The sequence below is a fragment of the Oncorhynchus mykiss genome, chromosome 25 (genome assembly GCF_057628025.1).
Source record: "Oncorhynchus mykiss isolate SJ-2025 chromosome 25, ASM5762802v1, whole genome shotgun sequence".
NCBI classification, from domain to species: Eukaryota; Metazoa; Chordata; class Actinopteri; order Salmoniformes; family Salmonidae; genus Oncorhynchus; species Oncorhynchus mykiss.
The window spans coordinates 39,167,610-39,184,986 of record NC_143046.1 but is presented as its reverse complement, the minus strand read 5'-3'; the positions used below and the strand labels follow the sequence as shown (position 1 = coordinate 39,184,986).

The following is a 17,377-nucleotide window of genomic DNA, read 5'->3' as shown; positions in this document are numbered from 1 at the left end:
GGCCGGTTGGACATACTGCTAAATTCTCTCAAATGTTGTGAAAGGTGGTTTATGGTAGAGAAATTAACATTCAGTTATCTGGCAACAGGAAAAATTCCTGCAGTCAGATTTTAGTGGCTGTTTATGTTCCCCACACAAGGTGCACCTGTGTTATGATCAGCTCCTTGATTTGTCACACCTGTCAGGTGGATGGATTATCTTGGCAAAGGAGAAATACTCACTAACAGGGATGTAAACAAATGTGTACCCCAAATTTGAAAGAAAGTTGTGCGCATGGAACATTTCTGGAATCTTTTATTTCAGCTCAAGAACCAACACTTCACATTTACAGTGCCTTCATAAATTATTCAGACCCTTTGACTTTTTCCACATTGTTACATTACAGCCTTATTCTTAAATATTTGTTTCCTTTAATTTACACACAATACCCCATAATGACAAAGCAAAAAAAGGTTTAGAAACTTTGCAAATAATAACCAGAAATATCAAACTAAGTATTCAAACCATTTACTCAGTACTTTAAAGCACATTTTGGCAGTGATTACAGCAACAAGTATTATGTAACGTAACACAAATGTGGAAAAAGTCAAGCGGTCTGAATACTTCCCATAGGTTCTGTATAGGTAATCTGGGAAGAGGTAAACATCCTCCATTTGATTTTCAGATAAAACCATGAAGACTGAAAGGCAGCAGTTTGCCTCAATTTATGCTGTAGATTAGCACACTATTTAGGGTTCCTGTTTCCCCCACTAGGTTCCCTTCAAAGTTCACTGCTCAAACTTGTGATTGTTAGCCATTTTATTCAAACATGTCCCATATAAAGATTAACATTAAGATCTTACAAAGATTATGACTTTAACTCAAATTCATAGTAAAATGCCACAGACAACACCATAAATATTTTCAGTAGAGTATGAACATTTTAAATTAATTATGCATCATCCCTCTTAACATTCAAAATGCCCTTGAATTCATCAAACTATTGAATACGTGACAGAAGTCCCAGCAACAGCGGAACCCTCATTAACCAGGTGATAAAGTGCTCCATTAGATGTACAGACTAAACTGAAGGACTATCAGAGACAAACACACTTCACCATCAAGTGCCCTGTTCAGGAGGGTGTAACAGAGAACATTCAGATAGGAATGTATTGTCCAGAACAGATATGATTGTCTCAGACAGAATAGGGGATAGTGAATCAGCTCTGTCCATTAGCTTCCCATTGGCAACATTCAGAACACATCACCTCAGGACTCCTTTAGGATGGCCACTCCTGTATAAATGCTGCCATCTAGGGGGTATATTGATTCTCTGTTACACATTGGAGAAGGACGTCAACATTGATCCAGTCAGGACAACACAGGAGGCTACTATGAAGATTGAACAGTTTACCAAGCCCTGAAACAAGACGAGCATTAGTCAATACAGCAAATATCTGATGGCATGTCACACTGTCAAATTGGGTTGGCACAGGCTAACCATAATGTGAGCGGAATGGTGTTGAAAAGGGAGGGGGGCATGCATAAGAGCAACAGGATATAAAATACGACATTGGGCAAGCTAATCCGAACTAAAGGATAATCAGCCGGGGTCAAAAAGGGATGGGATGACCAGCTCCTTCAAAATCAACACAGCACAGTTTGTATTACATTTGGAAATTCTAGGGCAAAAACTTAATTTAGAAAAATCCAGTTCCACGTTAATTCATCTGTCCGCAAAATTACATAAATGGCTCAGAGTTCATACTTCAATTTCAGCAATTGTCAAGTGTGCTTTGTTCCCAGAAGCTGAGGCAGTTTTTTAGACTAATAAATGGAGCTAAATTTGCTCACTCCGGGACACTTACTTTGACTTCTTTGAAAACCAGACATCCCCACAGAGCTGCAACTAGACAGTTACCCTAGAAAGAGGAATTCTGTTAATTGAAATGATTGGATCACTTACACCTTCATGTTTACAAACGCACCATTGTCAAGTCCTCTCCATTTAGCATTACCGGGAACGGTAGCACATTCAAGAAACTGACAATGGCGCAAACTATATTCTGTTAAAAAGACATCGCCAAATCTCAATGTCATAACCTATACACAGACTTAGGCACAAGTTGTGTGCTATACAAACCATGAGTCATTTAGCAAAAACACACTACATGACCTAAAGTATGGAACCTGCTCGTCGAACATTCACTCCAAAATCATAGGCATTAATATGAGATGGTCTCCTCTTTGCTGCTATAAACCCCTCCCCTCTTCTGGGAAGGGTTTCCACTAGATGTTGGAACATTGCTATGAGGACTTGCTTCCATTCAGCCTCAAGAGCATTTGTGAGGTCAGTCACTAATGTTGGGCGATTACGCCTGGCTCAGTTAGCGTTTCCTGTCATTCGCCAAATCCTGATTCGTACATCAGGCTGCCAGATGGTGAAGGGTGATCCATCACTCCAGAGTGCAATGGTGGCAAGCTTTACACCACTCTAGCCAACACTTGGAATTGCGCATGGTGATCTTAGGCTTGTGTGTGGCTGCTCGGCCATGGAACCCCATTTCTTGAAACCCCCGACAAACAATTAGTGCGCCGACATTGCTTCTAGAGGCAGTTTGGAACTCTAGTGTGTTGCAACTGACGAGACTAGTTACGCGCAACGTGCATCAGCAGTCCAATTATGTGTGGCTTACCACTTCGCGGCTGAGCTGTTATTGCTACTAGATGTTTCCACTTCACAATAACAGTATTTACAGTTGACCGGCGAAGCTCAAGCAGGGCTCAGATTTGACTGACTTTTTGCAAAGGTGGCATTCTATGACAGTTCCACAGTGAAAGGCAAAGCCCTTAAGGCCAGTCTACTGCCAATGTTTGTCTATGGAGATTGCATGGTTGTGCACTCAATTTTACACACCTGTCAGCAACTGGTATCACTGAAACAGCCAAATACACTAATTTGAAGGGGTGTCCACACAAAGTATGTCAGGGGGCATCCCAGAGGTGTACTTACTGCACAGACGATGGGAAAAGTGACCACGGCACTAAGGTAGTTGTTAGCCAGAAACCAGCAATAAGTGGCCAATGTCCACATCAGACCTGACAAAAAGCCTGAACATAGGAGAATGAGATTTAGTGACACCCTACTTAGCATTCTTTACAAAATAATATCACACATGGCATTATCTTTCCCGGCCCAATTCTTTAACCAAGTGTTTCTCAACTTGGGTCCTCAAGTACACCCAATAGTACATATTTGTTGTGACACTGGACCAAAAACTCCTGATTCAATTTGTCAAGGGCTTGATAAATTAGTTGACAAGTTGAATTAGGAGTTTGTCTGGGGCAACAAAAATGTGTGCTGTTGGGGGTAGTCAAGGACTGGAGTTGGGAAACACTTCTAAGCCAGCCCTGGACTCAATCTGCCCTCATGGATGATGATAGAAACCCCCATGATTGCATCAAGGCCATACTTTAAGGGGGCAGGGTAGAAGTTTAGGGCACAGTTCAGGCAGAGGAGAGAATTTGAGTGGAGAGCACCTGGCAGGATGGCTCTGGAGAACACCCTGGGTCTGTTCCTCATGGCTACACAGTAGATGGAGAAATACACCGTGCTGGTGAGGTAGATTCCACAGCACATGGCAAACACATAGTCAAGATCTAGGAAATGGGGGGCATATTAGGTTGACAATATGTAGACTTAACACGTTGAGGCTAAACACTCTTCAGCATTACACAAACTACTGAGTTTAACTTCACTAGTGTAGGGGGCAGCATTCGGAATTTTGGATGAAAAGCGTGCCCAAATTAAACTGCCTGCTACTCAGGCCGAGAAGCTAGGATACGCATATAATTAGTAGATTTGGATAGAAAACTAAAGTTACCAACAGAACTGATATGGCAGGCGAAAACACGTGGAAAATCCAACCAGGAGGTATTATTATTTTGAAAGGCTGTATTTCCAATGAAAGCCTTTCCACCATACAAACACTTAGGACCCAGTTCACTATCTCTATGGCTTCCACCACACATGGCCAGTCTTTAGGCATTGTTTCAGGCGTTTACTCTGAAAAATGAGGGAGAGACAGTACTTTCAAAGAGAGGACAGTACTTTCAAAGAGAGGACAGTACTTTCAAAGAGAGGACAGTACTTTCAAAGAGAGGACAGTACTTTCAAAGAGAGGACAGTACTTTCAAAGAGAGGACAGTACTTTCAAAGAGAGGACAGTACTTTCAAAGAGAGGACAGTACTTTCAAAGAGAGGACAGTACTTTCAAAGAGAGGACAGTACTTTCAAAGAGAGGACAGTACTTTCAAAGAGAGGACAGTACTTTCAAAGAGAGGACAGTACTTTCAAAGAGAGGACAGTGGAAATTTCCAGACATGAGTCCTGCGCATGACCGGGAAGACACCTTTGTTTCTCCTTTTCTATTGACGAAGCTTTTGTCCGGTTGAAATATTATTGATTATTTGTGACAAAAACCTGAGGATTGATTTTAAACATCGTTAGACATGTTTCTACTAACTTATGTTGGACTTTCTTTTACTTTTCGTCTTGGTGTTTAGAGCGCACCTTGTGCCTTGAGGTTTTTGGAGATAAAGAGACATTATCAAAAGACATTATCGAAAGAAATGAACATTTGTCTAACATGGAGACCAGGGAGTCACACCAGATGAAAAGCAAAGGTAAGTGATTTATTTTAACACTTTCTGACTTTTGTGAGCCCTCTCCTTGGCTGGAAAATGGCTGTATAGTTCCGTGACTAGGCGCTGACCTAACATAATCGCATGGTGTGCTTTCGCAGTAAAGCCTTTTTGAAATTGGACACTGGTTGGATTTACAAGAAGATTCTTTAAAATGGTGTATAGTCTTGTATGTTTGAGGAATTTTAATTATGGGATGTCTATTGTTTAGAATTTGGCACCCTGCAATTTCACTGGCTGTTGTCAAGGTGGGACGCTACCGTCCCACTTGTACCAGAGAGGTTAATGCGTTATTGGCTACAGTCTCTAGGATCCTGCCACCTAGCACCTCACCGTATAGACTGGCTCCATAGCAGATGCTGTCGTGGTCTGCCACATGGCTTTTTATGTAGAGGATTGGAACAAAGGAAGCCCCATACAACAGGCCTGCAACAACAGCCAACAAGCAGCCTCTAAAGAAGTCAAAAGGGTGGTGAGAGTGTTTATGACTGCATCGATAATTACTGAGTTAGCCCCATATCCAAAAGTCAAAAAGGAAAGGAATGTTCAGTTGAGTAAGTCACATCCCAACATGTAACTAGAGCCCAAATCAATTCAGCCCAGCTCCAACCACTCAATTGTGAACGCAACGATCATGAGTGATTAAGGGGTGTACTCACACACAGCGTTTTCTCTTTGCTCCCATGACATCCACCCAGGACTCCGAAGGCCCATAGACACCAGAATTCACAATCTTAAGTAGACAAAATAGACAACTCAGATGTGTACACGATAAGTCAGCACAGCAGTTTCCCATGGGCATCTCAATGCAAACTCAAAATAAATTTCTGCAGTTTTGACAAGTCTGTCCTGTGGTGGCAGAAGAATTGATCATCACACTTTTCATCTCACTGATGTTTCTAGAGAGCTGTTACAGTAAGTGTCATGAATGACATACTTAATAGACAAACCCGTCTTTGGCTGATATGCGGTAATGTCTTGGGTGTTAAATCTGGTCTTGCTGTGAAGTTGCGGTGTGGAATGTGTTGTGGTACGCTTTCATGTCACCGTTGCTGCGGTCTGACATGTATCCAAAATGATTTAACCGCAGTTTATTTTTTTAATTGAACTGAATTGATACTGCATGGCTATTGAGCAAAGGCATTTAGACTTCCAAACATCAAGCATAATTACCCTGTTAATCAGTAAGGGGGTGCATTCTGAATGTGGAAGTTCTCCAACATTAGTCCTCACAAAGAAAAGGATGAGTCCACTGGAAACAAAATTGTAAATGCCATGCGATTGTCATGGGAGTTTCAAATAGACTATATAAAATGAATAACAAATTGACCAGTGACAATAGTATTATTCTGAGTTATTGGATTAGGTGTTTTCATGACTCATTACCTCAACAAGCACAAACCAGCACCACAGTAGTTCAATACTGGTCTGGCAACTTCCTGTGCTTCAATACCAAACCATCCAAACCTGTTGAAAAAAAAACACTTAAATTACCTCTGACTCAATGTCTGGTCTAAGAACATATTCCCTATGGAAATGGTTATTTTGAGCCTAAATATGAATTGCCCATTCAAATGTCAAATATGACACACACACACACACACACACACACAAAACAACCTTACCTTGAACTTATCCAGCCCATCAGCAAACTGCTGGATCCCCAAATACAAACTCCAAGTCCAAGGCCAATGGCTTTTACTACGGGGACAACTGTTAAACTGCCTGTAAACATTTATGAAACATTTCAGTAGTTCGGGGGGGGGGTTGGCCCAATTTATGTTTGTGTGAGGGTTACAGTACAGCTTGAAAGATGGAGTCATACCTGTGGCCCAGGCTGCACCTCCTAGCATTGCCAACGGATGGAATTTGGGAGAGTGGAGTATCAAGTCACCAATCATCGAAACTACCAATATGGATGCACAGTTCACCCACTGGAAAAACATCCCTGAAGATGTATTTATGTTAAAATATTACAAGATGGTCAAACGAGAGAAGTTTCTAAAACATGCATTATGATTTTTTTATGGATCTCTTACCATCACCCGTTTCTATCTTTTTGACAGGGACAAAGTTGCTGCCATACAAGATCACAGCAATACTGTTTGCAACAAAGCCATAAGCCATTTCAGTCGTGTTCGATGAACCGAGCAAAGGTAATCTTCTTACTTCAGTGTTCATTGTAGCATTTTCATCTACATGCACATCTGAAGAATGTTACTGAATTTAGTCAAGGGCCATTTTATCAGCGTCAAGTAGTCCAGTAATACCCATTGACAAAATCATTTCATATGCTGTTATTATAAATATAACATTTTGCAACATACAGCAATATGAAACAGGATTAAACGAGTGTTGTCTGGAAGATTGTTCAAGCAGCCAGCCATACAGTTTCTTCAAGACGCACTGCAGATAATGATCATTTCAAGGCAGCATGCATTGTTGATTTTTTTTTTACCAACTCAAGCATCTGTTTGCTAGCACATAGGCATATGGTGACTAGGCTACGTACCTTGTTCGACTTTCTCTGCTTCTGAGAAATTCCCCGGAGACGACCACATCATAACAGCAATTAGGAGAAAAAGTTTAAACATGTTTACACCTAGCATTTCTGCCACCATCGACGATAACCTGTTTCAAAACTTGCACAGATGATCGGCCATGTTTTAAGGACAATACGTACAGTTCCACAACAAGGAATAAAGCCGCAACAGCTGACACAAATTAAGATAGGCAATCAATTAGGCTGCTGGGCTTAATTTTGGGTGTGTTCCCCAGTGGCGATACTGATGCAGGTTAGGTGAATGAGATTAAGGTCAGGAAAATAATTACGGTTAGGCTCAGCGACAATGCTTCAGTTTTCCCCAACACTAGTTGGCCTACTCCATCTAAACAATAATTTGATTTTAACAGACTTGCCTACTTAAATAAAGGTTACATTTAAAAACGTTTTTTTTTTTTATCTAGCCAAAATGGTATTTAGTTATTTTGATTTTTTATTTAACATTTATTTAACTAGGCAAGTCAGTTAAGAACAAATTCTTATTGACAATGACTGCCTACACCGGCCAAACCCGGACAACGCTGGGCCAATTGTGCGCAGCCCTATGGGACTCCCAATCACAGCCGTTTGTGATACAGCCTAGATTCGGACCAGGGTGTCTGTAGTGACGCTTCTAGCACTAATATAAACATAAATTAACCATCTGTGACCTCAAATAAGCAATGAGCACGGTTACTTGCACACAGTAATACAATTATTGTGGATAGTCAGATTAATATAATTGTTGTTGTTTTTTCAAACATTTACATGCTGTGCAAGAACAACGACTTACCTAGTAATCCTGTTCACATGGGACTTTAAAAATAGGCAGGATATCGGCAATCAAAATAAACGTTCTACTACAGTGACCATGTTATTTTTGCATATGAAAACTATTTCTAAGATGCATACTTTCAGTTTTTCCCGAAACTCACTTCACTCCAGAACAGGAGGGAAGCTGTCTGTTCAACAGTCATCACTATCCGGCCTCCACCCAGTACCCTTCCCTGAACTTAGTCATTGTCACTAGCCGACTACCACCCAGTTACTCAACCCTGCACCTTAGAGGCTGCTTCCCTATGTAAACAGACATGGAAGCACTGGTCACTTTAATAATAGAACACTCGTCAATGTAATAATGTTTACATACTGTTTTACTAATTTCATATGTATATACTGTATTCTACTGTATTCTAGTCAATGCCACTCCGACACTCCGACTCCGATATGTGTCTTAACATTTATATATTTCTTCATTCCATTCTTTTACTTTTAGATGTGTGTGTGTATTGTTGTGAGTTGTTAAATACTACTGCGCCGTTGGAGCTAGGGACACAAGCATTTCGCTACACCTGCGATAACGTCTGCTAAATATAAAAATATGTTTGTTTAGGCTATTATTGTGATAAGAAAATGATGTATCTTTGGGCCTGCATGAATGGAAGTGTATATTACATGCACAAACGTATACATGTATCAATTCTTGCATATATATATATATATATATATATATATATATATATATATATATATATATATATATATATATATATATATAAGTCTGTTAACTTATCTGATTCATCTGTTTTGCCAGGTGTCCCTGTTCATTCTCTATGGCAACAAAGACACCCCTTCCTGTCTTGCGATGACACACTGACATAAGGTATGACCACAGCCTCTCTATATTGCGTTCTGACTTTGGACCACATTTTCTTCCGGTTGAAAATGAGTATTGGAAGTTAGCCTATGCCTCACCACTGTCCTTATCCTTACCTGAGCTCAATGCAAAGACAAACAGATAACCATGTCGGATCATACGTTCTAATGGAGAAATGTATACGTCCTGGAAAAATAAAAAAAAGTCTCTCATTCTGTGGTCATGCTATTATTTTCTATTCATTAGATGCTTTTTCTCTCAGTTGAACAGTTCCTAGCAGAGGCGGAAGTGAAATAGACTTCAGATCAATAGGTCTCAGATTGTAATTTTTTTGTCAACTTGAAATCAAACACTTTATGGGTACGTTTTCAAAGAGAGAGTTTTCTTTATTAGGTTATGTTGATCACAATCTAACATCTCCCTTATTAGAGAATTTCTCATGTTCAAATCCTGGCACCCCCTTGAAAACAAGTACTTTCTAAGTGTATATTGAGAGAGGTAGTGCTCCTTTTTTGGTTATGTTACTCAGTCTAAAATGTCCCTCATTCAATGTTTTTTCTCTGTCAGACAGTTCCTATCAGAGGTGGAAGTGCAAAAGACTTCAGATCAATAGGTCTCAGATTGTAATATATTTGTCATCTTCAAATCAAATACTTTATGGGTATGTTTTCAGAGAGAGAGTGTTCTTTATTAGTTTCTGTTGATCTCCAGCTATAATGTCCCTTATTAGACAATTTTTCTGCCTTTGTAGTTTCTAGCTGAGGGGGTATAGCTCAGTGGTAGAGCATTTGACTGCAGATCAAGAGGTCCCAGGTTCAAATCCTGATGCACCCTTTAAATCAAGTGCTTTCAAAGAGTATTTTGAGGGTAGAGGACTCTTTTTTCGAATATGTTACTCAGGGAAAATTGTCCCTTATTAGACAATTTCTCAAGTTCAAATCCTGTCACCCGCTTGAAATCAAGTACTTTCTAAGTGTATTTTGAGAGAGGGAGTGCTCCTTTTTTGGTTATGTTACTCAGTCTAAAATGTCCCTCATTCAATGGTTTTTCTCTGTCAGACAGTTCCTATCAGAGGAGGAAGTGCAAAAGACTTCAGATCAATAGGTCTCAGATTGTAATATATTTGTCATCTTGAAATCAAACACTTTCTGGGTATGTTTTCAGAGAGAGAGAGTGTTTCTATATTAGTTTTTGTTGATCACAAGCTAAAATCTCCCTTGTTAGACAATTTCTCAGTATCAAATCCTGGCGCCCCCCTTGAAATCAAGTACTTTCTCAGTGTTTCTTGAGAGAGGGAGTGCTCTGCTAAAATGTCCCTCATTAGATGTTTTTTCTCTGTCAGACAGTTCCTAACAGAGGAGGAAGTGCAACAGACTTCAGATAAATAGGTCTCAGATGGTAATATTTTTGTCATCAAGAAATCAAATACTTTATGTGTATGTTTTCAGAGAGAGAGTGTTCTTTATTAGTTTCTGTTGATCTCCAGCTATAATGTCCCTTATTAGACAATTGTTCTGCCTTTGTAGTTTCTAGCCGAGGGGGTATCGCTCAGTGGTAGAGCATTTGACTGCAGATCAAGCGGTCCCAGGTTCAAATCCTGATGCACTCTTTAAATCAAGTGCTTTCAAAGAGTATTTTGAGGGTAGAGGACTCTTTTTTCGAATATGTTACTCAGGGAAAATTGTCCCTTATTAGACAATTTCTCACGTTCAAATCCTGGCACCCCTTTTGATATCAAGTACTTTCTAAGTGTATCTTGAGAGAGGGAGTGCTCCTTTTTTGGTTATGTTACTCAGTCTAAAATGTCCCTCATTCAATGGTTTTTCTCTGTCAGACAGTTCCTATCAGAGGTGGAAGTGCAAAAGACTTCAGATCAATAGGTCTCAGATTGTAATATATTTGTCATCTTCAAATCAAATACTTTATGGGTATGTTTTCAGAGAGAGAGTGTTCTTCATTAGTTTTTGTTGATCTCCAGCTAAAATGTCCCTTATTAGACAATTTTTCCACCTTTAGACAGTTTCTAGCAGAGGGGGTATAGCTCAGTGGTAGCGCATTTGACTGCAGATCAAGAGGTCCCAGGTTCAAATCCTGATGCCCTCTTGAAATCAAGTACTTTCTAAGTGTATTTTGAGAGAGGGAGTGCTCCTTTTTTGGTTATGTTACTCAGTCTAAAATGTCCCTCATTCAATGTTTTTTCTCTTTCAGACAGTTCCTATCAGAGGAGGAAGTGCAATAGACTTCAGATCAATAGGTCTCAGATTGTAATTTTTTTGTCAACTTGAAATCAATCACTTTATGGGTACGTTTTCAAAGAGAGAGTTTTCTTTATTAGGTTATGTTGATCACAAGCTAAAATCTCCCTTGTTAGACAATTTCTCAGTATCAAATCCTGGCGCCCCCCTTGAAATCAAGTACTTTCTCAGTGTTTCTTGAGAGAGGGAGTGCTCTGCTAAAATGTCCCTCATTAGATGTTTTTTCTCTGTCAGACAGTTCCTAACAGAGGAGGAAGTGCAACAGACTTCAGATAAATAGGTCTCAGATGGTAATATTTTTGTCATCAAGAAATCAAATACTTTATGTGTATGTTTTCAGAGAGAGAGTGTTCTTTATTAGTTTCTGTTGATCTCCAGCTATAATGTCCCTTATTAGACAATTGTTCTGCCTTTGTAGTTTCTAGCCGAGGGGGTATCGCTCAGTGGTAGAGCATTTGACTGCAGATCAAGAGGTCCCAGGTTCAAATCCTGATGCACCCTTTAAATCAAGTGCTTTCAAAGAGTATTTTGAGGGTAGAGGACTCTTTTTTCGAATATGTTACTCAGGGAAAATTGTCCCTTATTAGACAATTTATCACGTTCAAATCCTGGCACCCCCTTGATATCAAGTACTTTCTAAGTGTATCTTGAGAGAGGGAGTGCTCCTTTTTTGGTTATGTTACTCAGTCTAAAATGTCCCTCATTCAATGGTTTTTCTCTGTCAGACAGTTCCTATCAGAGGTGGAAGTGCAAAAGACTTCAGATCAATAGGTCTCAGATTGTAATATATTTGTCATCTTCAAATCAAATACTTTATGAGTATGTTTTCAGAGAGAGAGTGTTCTTCATTAGTTTTTGTTGATCTCCAGCTAAAATGTCCCTTATTAGACAATTTTTCCACCTTTAGACAGTTTCTAGCAGAGGGGGTATAGCTCAGTGGTAGAGCATTTGACTGCAGATCAAGAGGTCCCAGGTTCAAATCCTGATGCCCCCTTGAAATCAAGAACTTTCTAAGTGTATTTTGAGAGAGGGAGTGCTCCTTTTTTGGTTATGTTACTCAGTCTAAAATGTCCCTCATTCAATGTTTTTTCTCTTTCAGACAGTTCCTATCAGAGGAGGAAGTGCAATAGACTTCAGATCAATAGGTCTCAGATTGTAATTTTTTTGTCAACTTGAAATCAATCACTTTATGGGTACGTTTTCAAAGAGAGAGTTTTCTTTATTAGGTTATGTTGATCACAAGCTAAAATCTCCCTTGTTAGACAATTTCTCAGTATCAAATCCTGGCGCCACCCTTGAAATCAAGTACTTTCTCAGTGTTTCTTGAGAGAGAGAGTGCTCTGCTAAAATGTCCCTCATTAGATGGTTTTTCTCTGTCATACAGTTCCTAACAGAGGTGGAAGTGGAAGAGGTGGAAGCATTTGACTGCAGATCAAGAGGTCCCAGGTTCAAATCCTGATGCCCCCTTTAAATCAAGTGCTCTCAAAGAGTATTTTGAGGGTAGAGGACTCTTTTTTCGAATATGTTACTCAGGCAAAATTGTCCCTTATTAGACAATTTCTCACGTTCAAATCCTGGCACCCCCTTGAAATCAAGTACTTTCTAAGTGTATCTTGAGAGAGGGAGTGCTCCTTTTTTGGTTATGTTACTCAGTCTAAAATGTCCCTCATTCAATGTTTTTTCTCTGTCAGATAGTTCCTATCAGAGGTGGAAGTGCAATAGACTTAAGATCAATATGTCTCAGATTGTAATTTTTTGTCAACTTGAAATCAAACACTTTATGGGTACGTTTTCAAAGAGAGAGTTTTCTTTATTAGGTTATGTTGATCACAAGCTAAAATCTCCCTTATTAGACAATTTCTCAGGATCAAATACTGGCGCCCCCTTGAAATCAAGTACTTTCTCAGTGTTTCTTGAGAGAGGGAGTGCTCTGCTAAAATGTCCCTCATTAGATGTTTTTTCTCTGTCAGACAGTTCCTAACAGAGGTGGAAGTGCAACAGACTTCAGATCAATAGGTCTCAGATTGTAATATATTTGCCATCTTGAAATCAAATACTTTATGGGTATGTTTTCAGAGAGAGAGAGTGTTCTATATTAGTTTTTGTTGATCTCCAGCTATAATGTCCCTTATTTGACAATTTTTCCGCCTTTAGACAGTTTGTAGCAGAGGGGGTATAGCTCAGTGGTAGAGCATTTGACTGCAGATCAAGAGGTCCCAGGTTCAAATTCTGATGCCCCCTTAAAATCAAGAGCTTTCTAAGAGTATTTTGAGGGTAGAGGACTTTTTTTCCGAATATGTTACTCAGGCAAAATTGTCCCTTATTAGACAATTTCTCACGTTCAAATCCTGTCACCCCCTTGAAATCAAGTACTTTCTAAGTGTATTTTGAGAGAGGGAGTGCTCCTTTTTTGGTTATGTTACTCAGTCTAAAATGTCCCTCATTCAATGTTTTTTCTCTGTCAGACAGTTCCTATCAGAGGTGGAAGTGCAATAGACTTCAGATCAATAGGTCTCAGATGGTAATTTTTTTGTCAACTTGAAATCAAACACTTTATGGGTATGTTTTCAAAGAGACAGTTTTATTTATTAGGTTATGTTGATCACAAGCTAAAATCTCCCTTATTAGACAATTTCTCAGGATCAAATACTGGCGCCCCCTTGAAATCAAGTACTTTCTCAGTGTTTCTTGAGAGAGGGAGTGCTCTGCAAAAATGTCCCTCATTAGATGGTTTTTCTCTGTCAGACAGTTCCTAACAGAGGTGGAAGTGCAACAGACTTCAGATAAATAGGTCTCAGATGGTAATATTATTGTCATCAAGAAATCAATTACTTTATGGGTATGTTTTCAGAGAGAGAGTGTTCTTTATTAGTTTTTGTCGATCTCCAGCTATTATGTCCCTTATTTGACCATTTTTCCGCCTTTAGACAGTTTCTAGCAGAGGGGGTATAGCTCAGTGGTAGCACATTTGACTGCAGATCAAGAAGTCTCAGGTTCAAATCCTGATGCCCCCTTTAAATCAAGGGCTTTCAAAGAGTATTTTGAGGGTAGAGGACTCTTTTTTCGTATATGTTACTCAGACAAAATTGTCCCTTATTAGACAATTTCTCACGTTCAAATCCTGTCACCCCCTTGAAATCAAGTACTTTCTAAGTGTATTTTGAGAGAGGGAGTGCTCCTTTTTTGGTTATGTTACTCAGTCTAAAATGTCCCTCATTCAATGTTTTTTCTCTGTCAGACAGTTCCTATCAGAGGTGGAAGTGCAATAGACTTCAGATCAATATGTCTCAGATTGTAATTTTTTGTCAACTTGAAATCAAACACTTTATGGGTACGTTTTCAAAGAGAGAGTTTTCTTTATTAGGTTATGTTGATCACAAGCTAAAATCTCCCTTATTAGACAATTTCTCAGGATCAAATACTGGCGCCCCCTTGAAATCAAGTACTTTCTCAGTGTTTCTTGAGAGAGGGAGTGCTCTGCTAAAATGTCCCTCATTAGATGTTTTTTCTCTGTCAGACAGTTCCTAACAGAGGTGGAAGTGCAACAGACTTCAGATCAATAGGTCTCAGATTGTAATATATTTGCCATCTTGAAATCAAATACTTTATGGGTATGTTTTCAGAGAGAGAGAGTGTTCTATATTAGTTTTTGTTGATCTCCAGCTATAATGTCCCTTATTTGACAATTTTTCCGCCTTTAGACAGTTTCTAGCAGAGGGGGTATAGCTCAGTGGTAGAGCATTTGACTGCAGATCAAGAGGTCCCAGGTTCAAATTCTGATGCCCCCTTAAAATCAAGAGCTTTCTAAGAGTATTTTGAGGGTAGAGGACTTTTTTTCCAAATATGTTACTCAGGCAAAATTGTCCCTTATTAGACAATTTCTCACGTTCAAATCCTGTCACCCCCTTGAAATCAAGTACTTTCTAAGTGTATTTTGAGAGAGGGAGTGCTCCTTTTTTGGTTATGTTACTCAGTCTAAAATGTCCCTCATTCAATGTTTTTTCTCTGTCAGACAGTTCCTATCAGAGGTGGAAGTGCAATAGACTTCAGATCAATAGGTCTCAGATTGTAATTTTTTTGTCAACTTGAAATCAAACACTGTATGGGTATGTTTTCAAAGAGACAGTTTTCTTTATTAGGTTATGTTGATCACAAGCTAAAATCTCCCTTATTAGACAATTTCTCAGGATCAAATACTGGCGCCCCCTTGAAATCAAGTACTTTCTCAGTGTTTCTTGAGAGAGGGAGTGCTCTGCTAAAATGTCCCTCATTAGATGTTTTTTCTCTGTCAGACAGTTCCTAACAGAGGTGGAAGTGCAACAGACTTCAGATCAATAGGTCTCAGATTGTAATATATTTGCCATCTTGAAATCAAATACTTTATGGGTATGTTTTCAGAGAGAGAGAGTGTTCTATATTAGTTTTTGTTGATCTCCAGCTATAATGTCCCTTATTTGACAATTTTTCCGCCTTTAGACAGTTTCTAGCAGAGGGGGTATAGCTCAGTGGTAGAGCATTTGACTGCAGATCAAGAGGTCCCAGGTTCAAATTCTGATGCCCCCTTAAAATCAAGAGCTTTCTAAGAGTATTTTGAGGGTAGAGGACTTTTTTTCCAAATATGTTACTCAGGCAAAATTGTCCCTTATTAGACAATTTCTCACATTCAAATCCTGTCACCCCCTTGAAATCAAGTACTTTCTAAGTGTATTTTGAGAGAGGGAGTGCTCCTTTTTTGGTTATGTTACTCAGTCTAAAATGTCCCTCATTCAATGTTTTTTCTCTGTCAGACAGTTCCTATCAGAGGAGGAAGTGCAATAGACTTCAGATCAATAGGTCTCAGATTGTAATTTTTTTGTCAACTTGAAATCAAACACTGTATGGGTATGTTTTCAAAGAGACAGTTTTCTTTATTAGGTTATGTTGATCACAAGCTAAAATCTCCCTTATTAGACAATTTCTCAGGATCAAATACTGGCGCCCCCTTGAAATCAAGTACTTTCTCAGTGTTTCTTGAGAGAGGGAGTGCTCTGCTAAAATGTCCCTCATTAGATGTTTTTTCTCTGTCAGACAGTTCCTAACAGAGGTGGAAGTGCAACAGACTTCAGATCAATAGGTCTCAGATTGTAATATATTTGCCATCTTGAAATCAAATACTTTATGGGTATGTTTTCAGAGAGAGAGAGTGTTCTATATTAGTTTTTGTTGATCTCCAGCTATAATGTCCCTTATTTGACAATTTTTCCGCCTTTAGACAGTTTCTAGCAGAGGGGGTATAGCTCAGTGGTAGAGCATTTGACTGCAGATCAAGAGGTCCCAGGTTCAAATCCTGATGCCCCCTTAAAATCAAGAGCTTTCTAAAAGTATTTTGAGGGTAGAGGACTTTTTTTTCCGAATATGTTATTTAGGCAAAATTGTCCCTTATTTGACAATTTTTCCGCCTTTAGACAGTTTCTAGCAGAGGGGGTATAGCTCAGTGGTAGAGCATTTGACTGCAGATCAAGAGGTCCCAGGTTCAAATCCTGATGCCCCCTTAAAATCAAGAGCTTTCTAAAAGTATTTTGAGGGTAGAGGACTTTTTTTCCCGAATATGTTATTTAGGCAAAATTGTCCCTTATTTGACAATTTTTCCGCCTTTAGACAGTTTCTAGCAGAGTGGGTATAGCTCAGTGGTAGAGCATTTGACTGCAGATCAAGAGGTCCCAGGTTCAAATCCTGATGCCCCCTTAAAATCAAGAGCTTTCTAAAAGTATTTTGAGGGTAGAGGACTTTTTTTTCCGATTATGTTACTTAGGCAAAATTGTCCCTTATTTGACAATTTTTCCGCCTTTAGACAGTTTCTAGCAGAGGGGGTATAGCTCAGTGGTAGAGCATTTGACTGCAGATCAAGAGGTCCCAGGTTCAAATCCTGATGCCCCCTTTTCAAGTGCTTTCAAAGAGTATTTTGAGGGTAGAGGACTCTTTTTTCGAATATGTTACTCAGGGAAAATTGTCCCTTATTAGACAATTTCTCACGTTCAAATCCTGTCACCCCCTTGAAATCAAGTACTTTCTAAGTGTTTCTTGAGAGAGGGAGCGCTCTGCAAAAATGTCCCTCATTAGATGGTTTTTCTCTGTCAGACAGTTCCTAACAGAGGTGGAAGTGCAACAGACTTCAGATCAATAGGTCTCAGATGGTAGTATTATTGTCATCAAGAAATCAATTACTTTATGGGTATGTTTTCAGAGAGAGAGTGTTCTTTA

The 17,377-nt window shown here is 39.3% G+C and overlaps 1 protein-coding gene and 4 non-coding genes across 6 annotated transcripts; 4 read left to right on the top strand and 1 right to left on the bottom strand.

Moving 5' to 3' along the window:
• Positions 1–279: 279 nt before the first annotated feature.
• Positions 280–7,386, bottom strand: LOC110505131 (transmembrane protein 144). Of its 2 annotated transcripts, none has more exons than XM_021584126.3 (12): positions 7,196–7,386; positions 6,723–6,890; positions 6,509–6,589; positions 6,309–6,408; positions 6,070–6,150; positions 5,857–5,935; positions 5,343–5,416; positions 5,017–5,135; positions 3,520–3,639; positions 2,993–3,090; positions 1,848–1,901; positions 280–1,399 (listed from the first exon to the last, which is right to left on the bottom strand). In XM_021584126.3, exons 1-12 carry the CDS (start codon positions 7,302–7,304, stop codon positions 1,316–1,318), a joined length of 1,167 nt encoding a protein of 388 aa, XP_021439801.1. In that variant the 5' UTR covers positions 7,305–7,386; the 3' UTR covers positions 280–1,315. The 2 variants fall into 2 exon arrangements, with proteins under 2 accessions (XP_021439801.1, XP_021439800.1); XM_021584125.3 differs by having other exon boundaries at positions 6,509–6,631; positions 7,196–7,385.
• Positions 7,387–12,059: 4,673 nt separating this feature from the next.
• Positions 12,060–12,131, top strand: trnac-gca (transfer RNA cysteine (anticodon GCA)). Its single transcript has one exon. It is a non-coding gene; the product is annotated as a tRNA-Cys (tRNA).
• A 4,272-nt stretch (positions 12,132–16,403) lies between these two features.
• trnac-gca (transfer RNA cysteine (anticodon GCA)) lies at positions 16,404–16,475 on the top strand. The gene has a single exon. It is a non-coding gene; the product is annotated as a tRNA-Cys (tRNA).
• Positions 16,476–16,596: 121 nt separating this feature from the next.
• trnac-gca (transfer RNA cysteine (anticodon GCA)) lies at positions 16,597–16,668 on the top strand. Its single transcript has one exon. It is a non-coding gene; the product is annotated as a tRNA-Cys (tRNA).
• A 314-nt stretch (positions 16,669–16,982) lies between these two features.
• Positions 16,983–17,054, top strand: trnac-gca (transfer RNA cysteine (anticodon GCA)). The gene has a single exon. It is a non-coding gene; the product is annotated as a tRNA-Cys (tRNA).
• Positions 17,055–17,377: the final 323 nt, after the last annotated feature.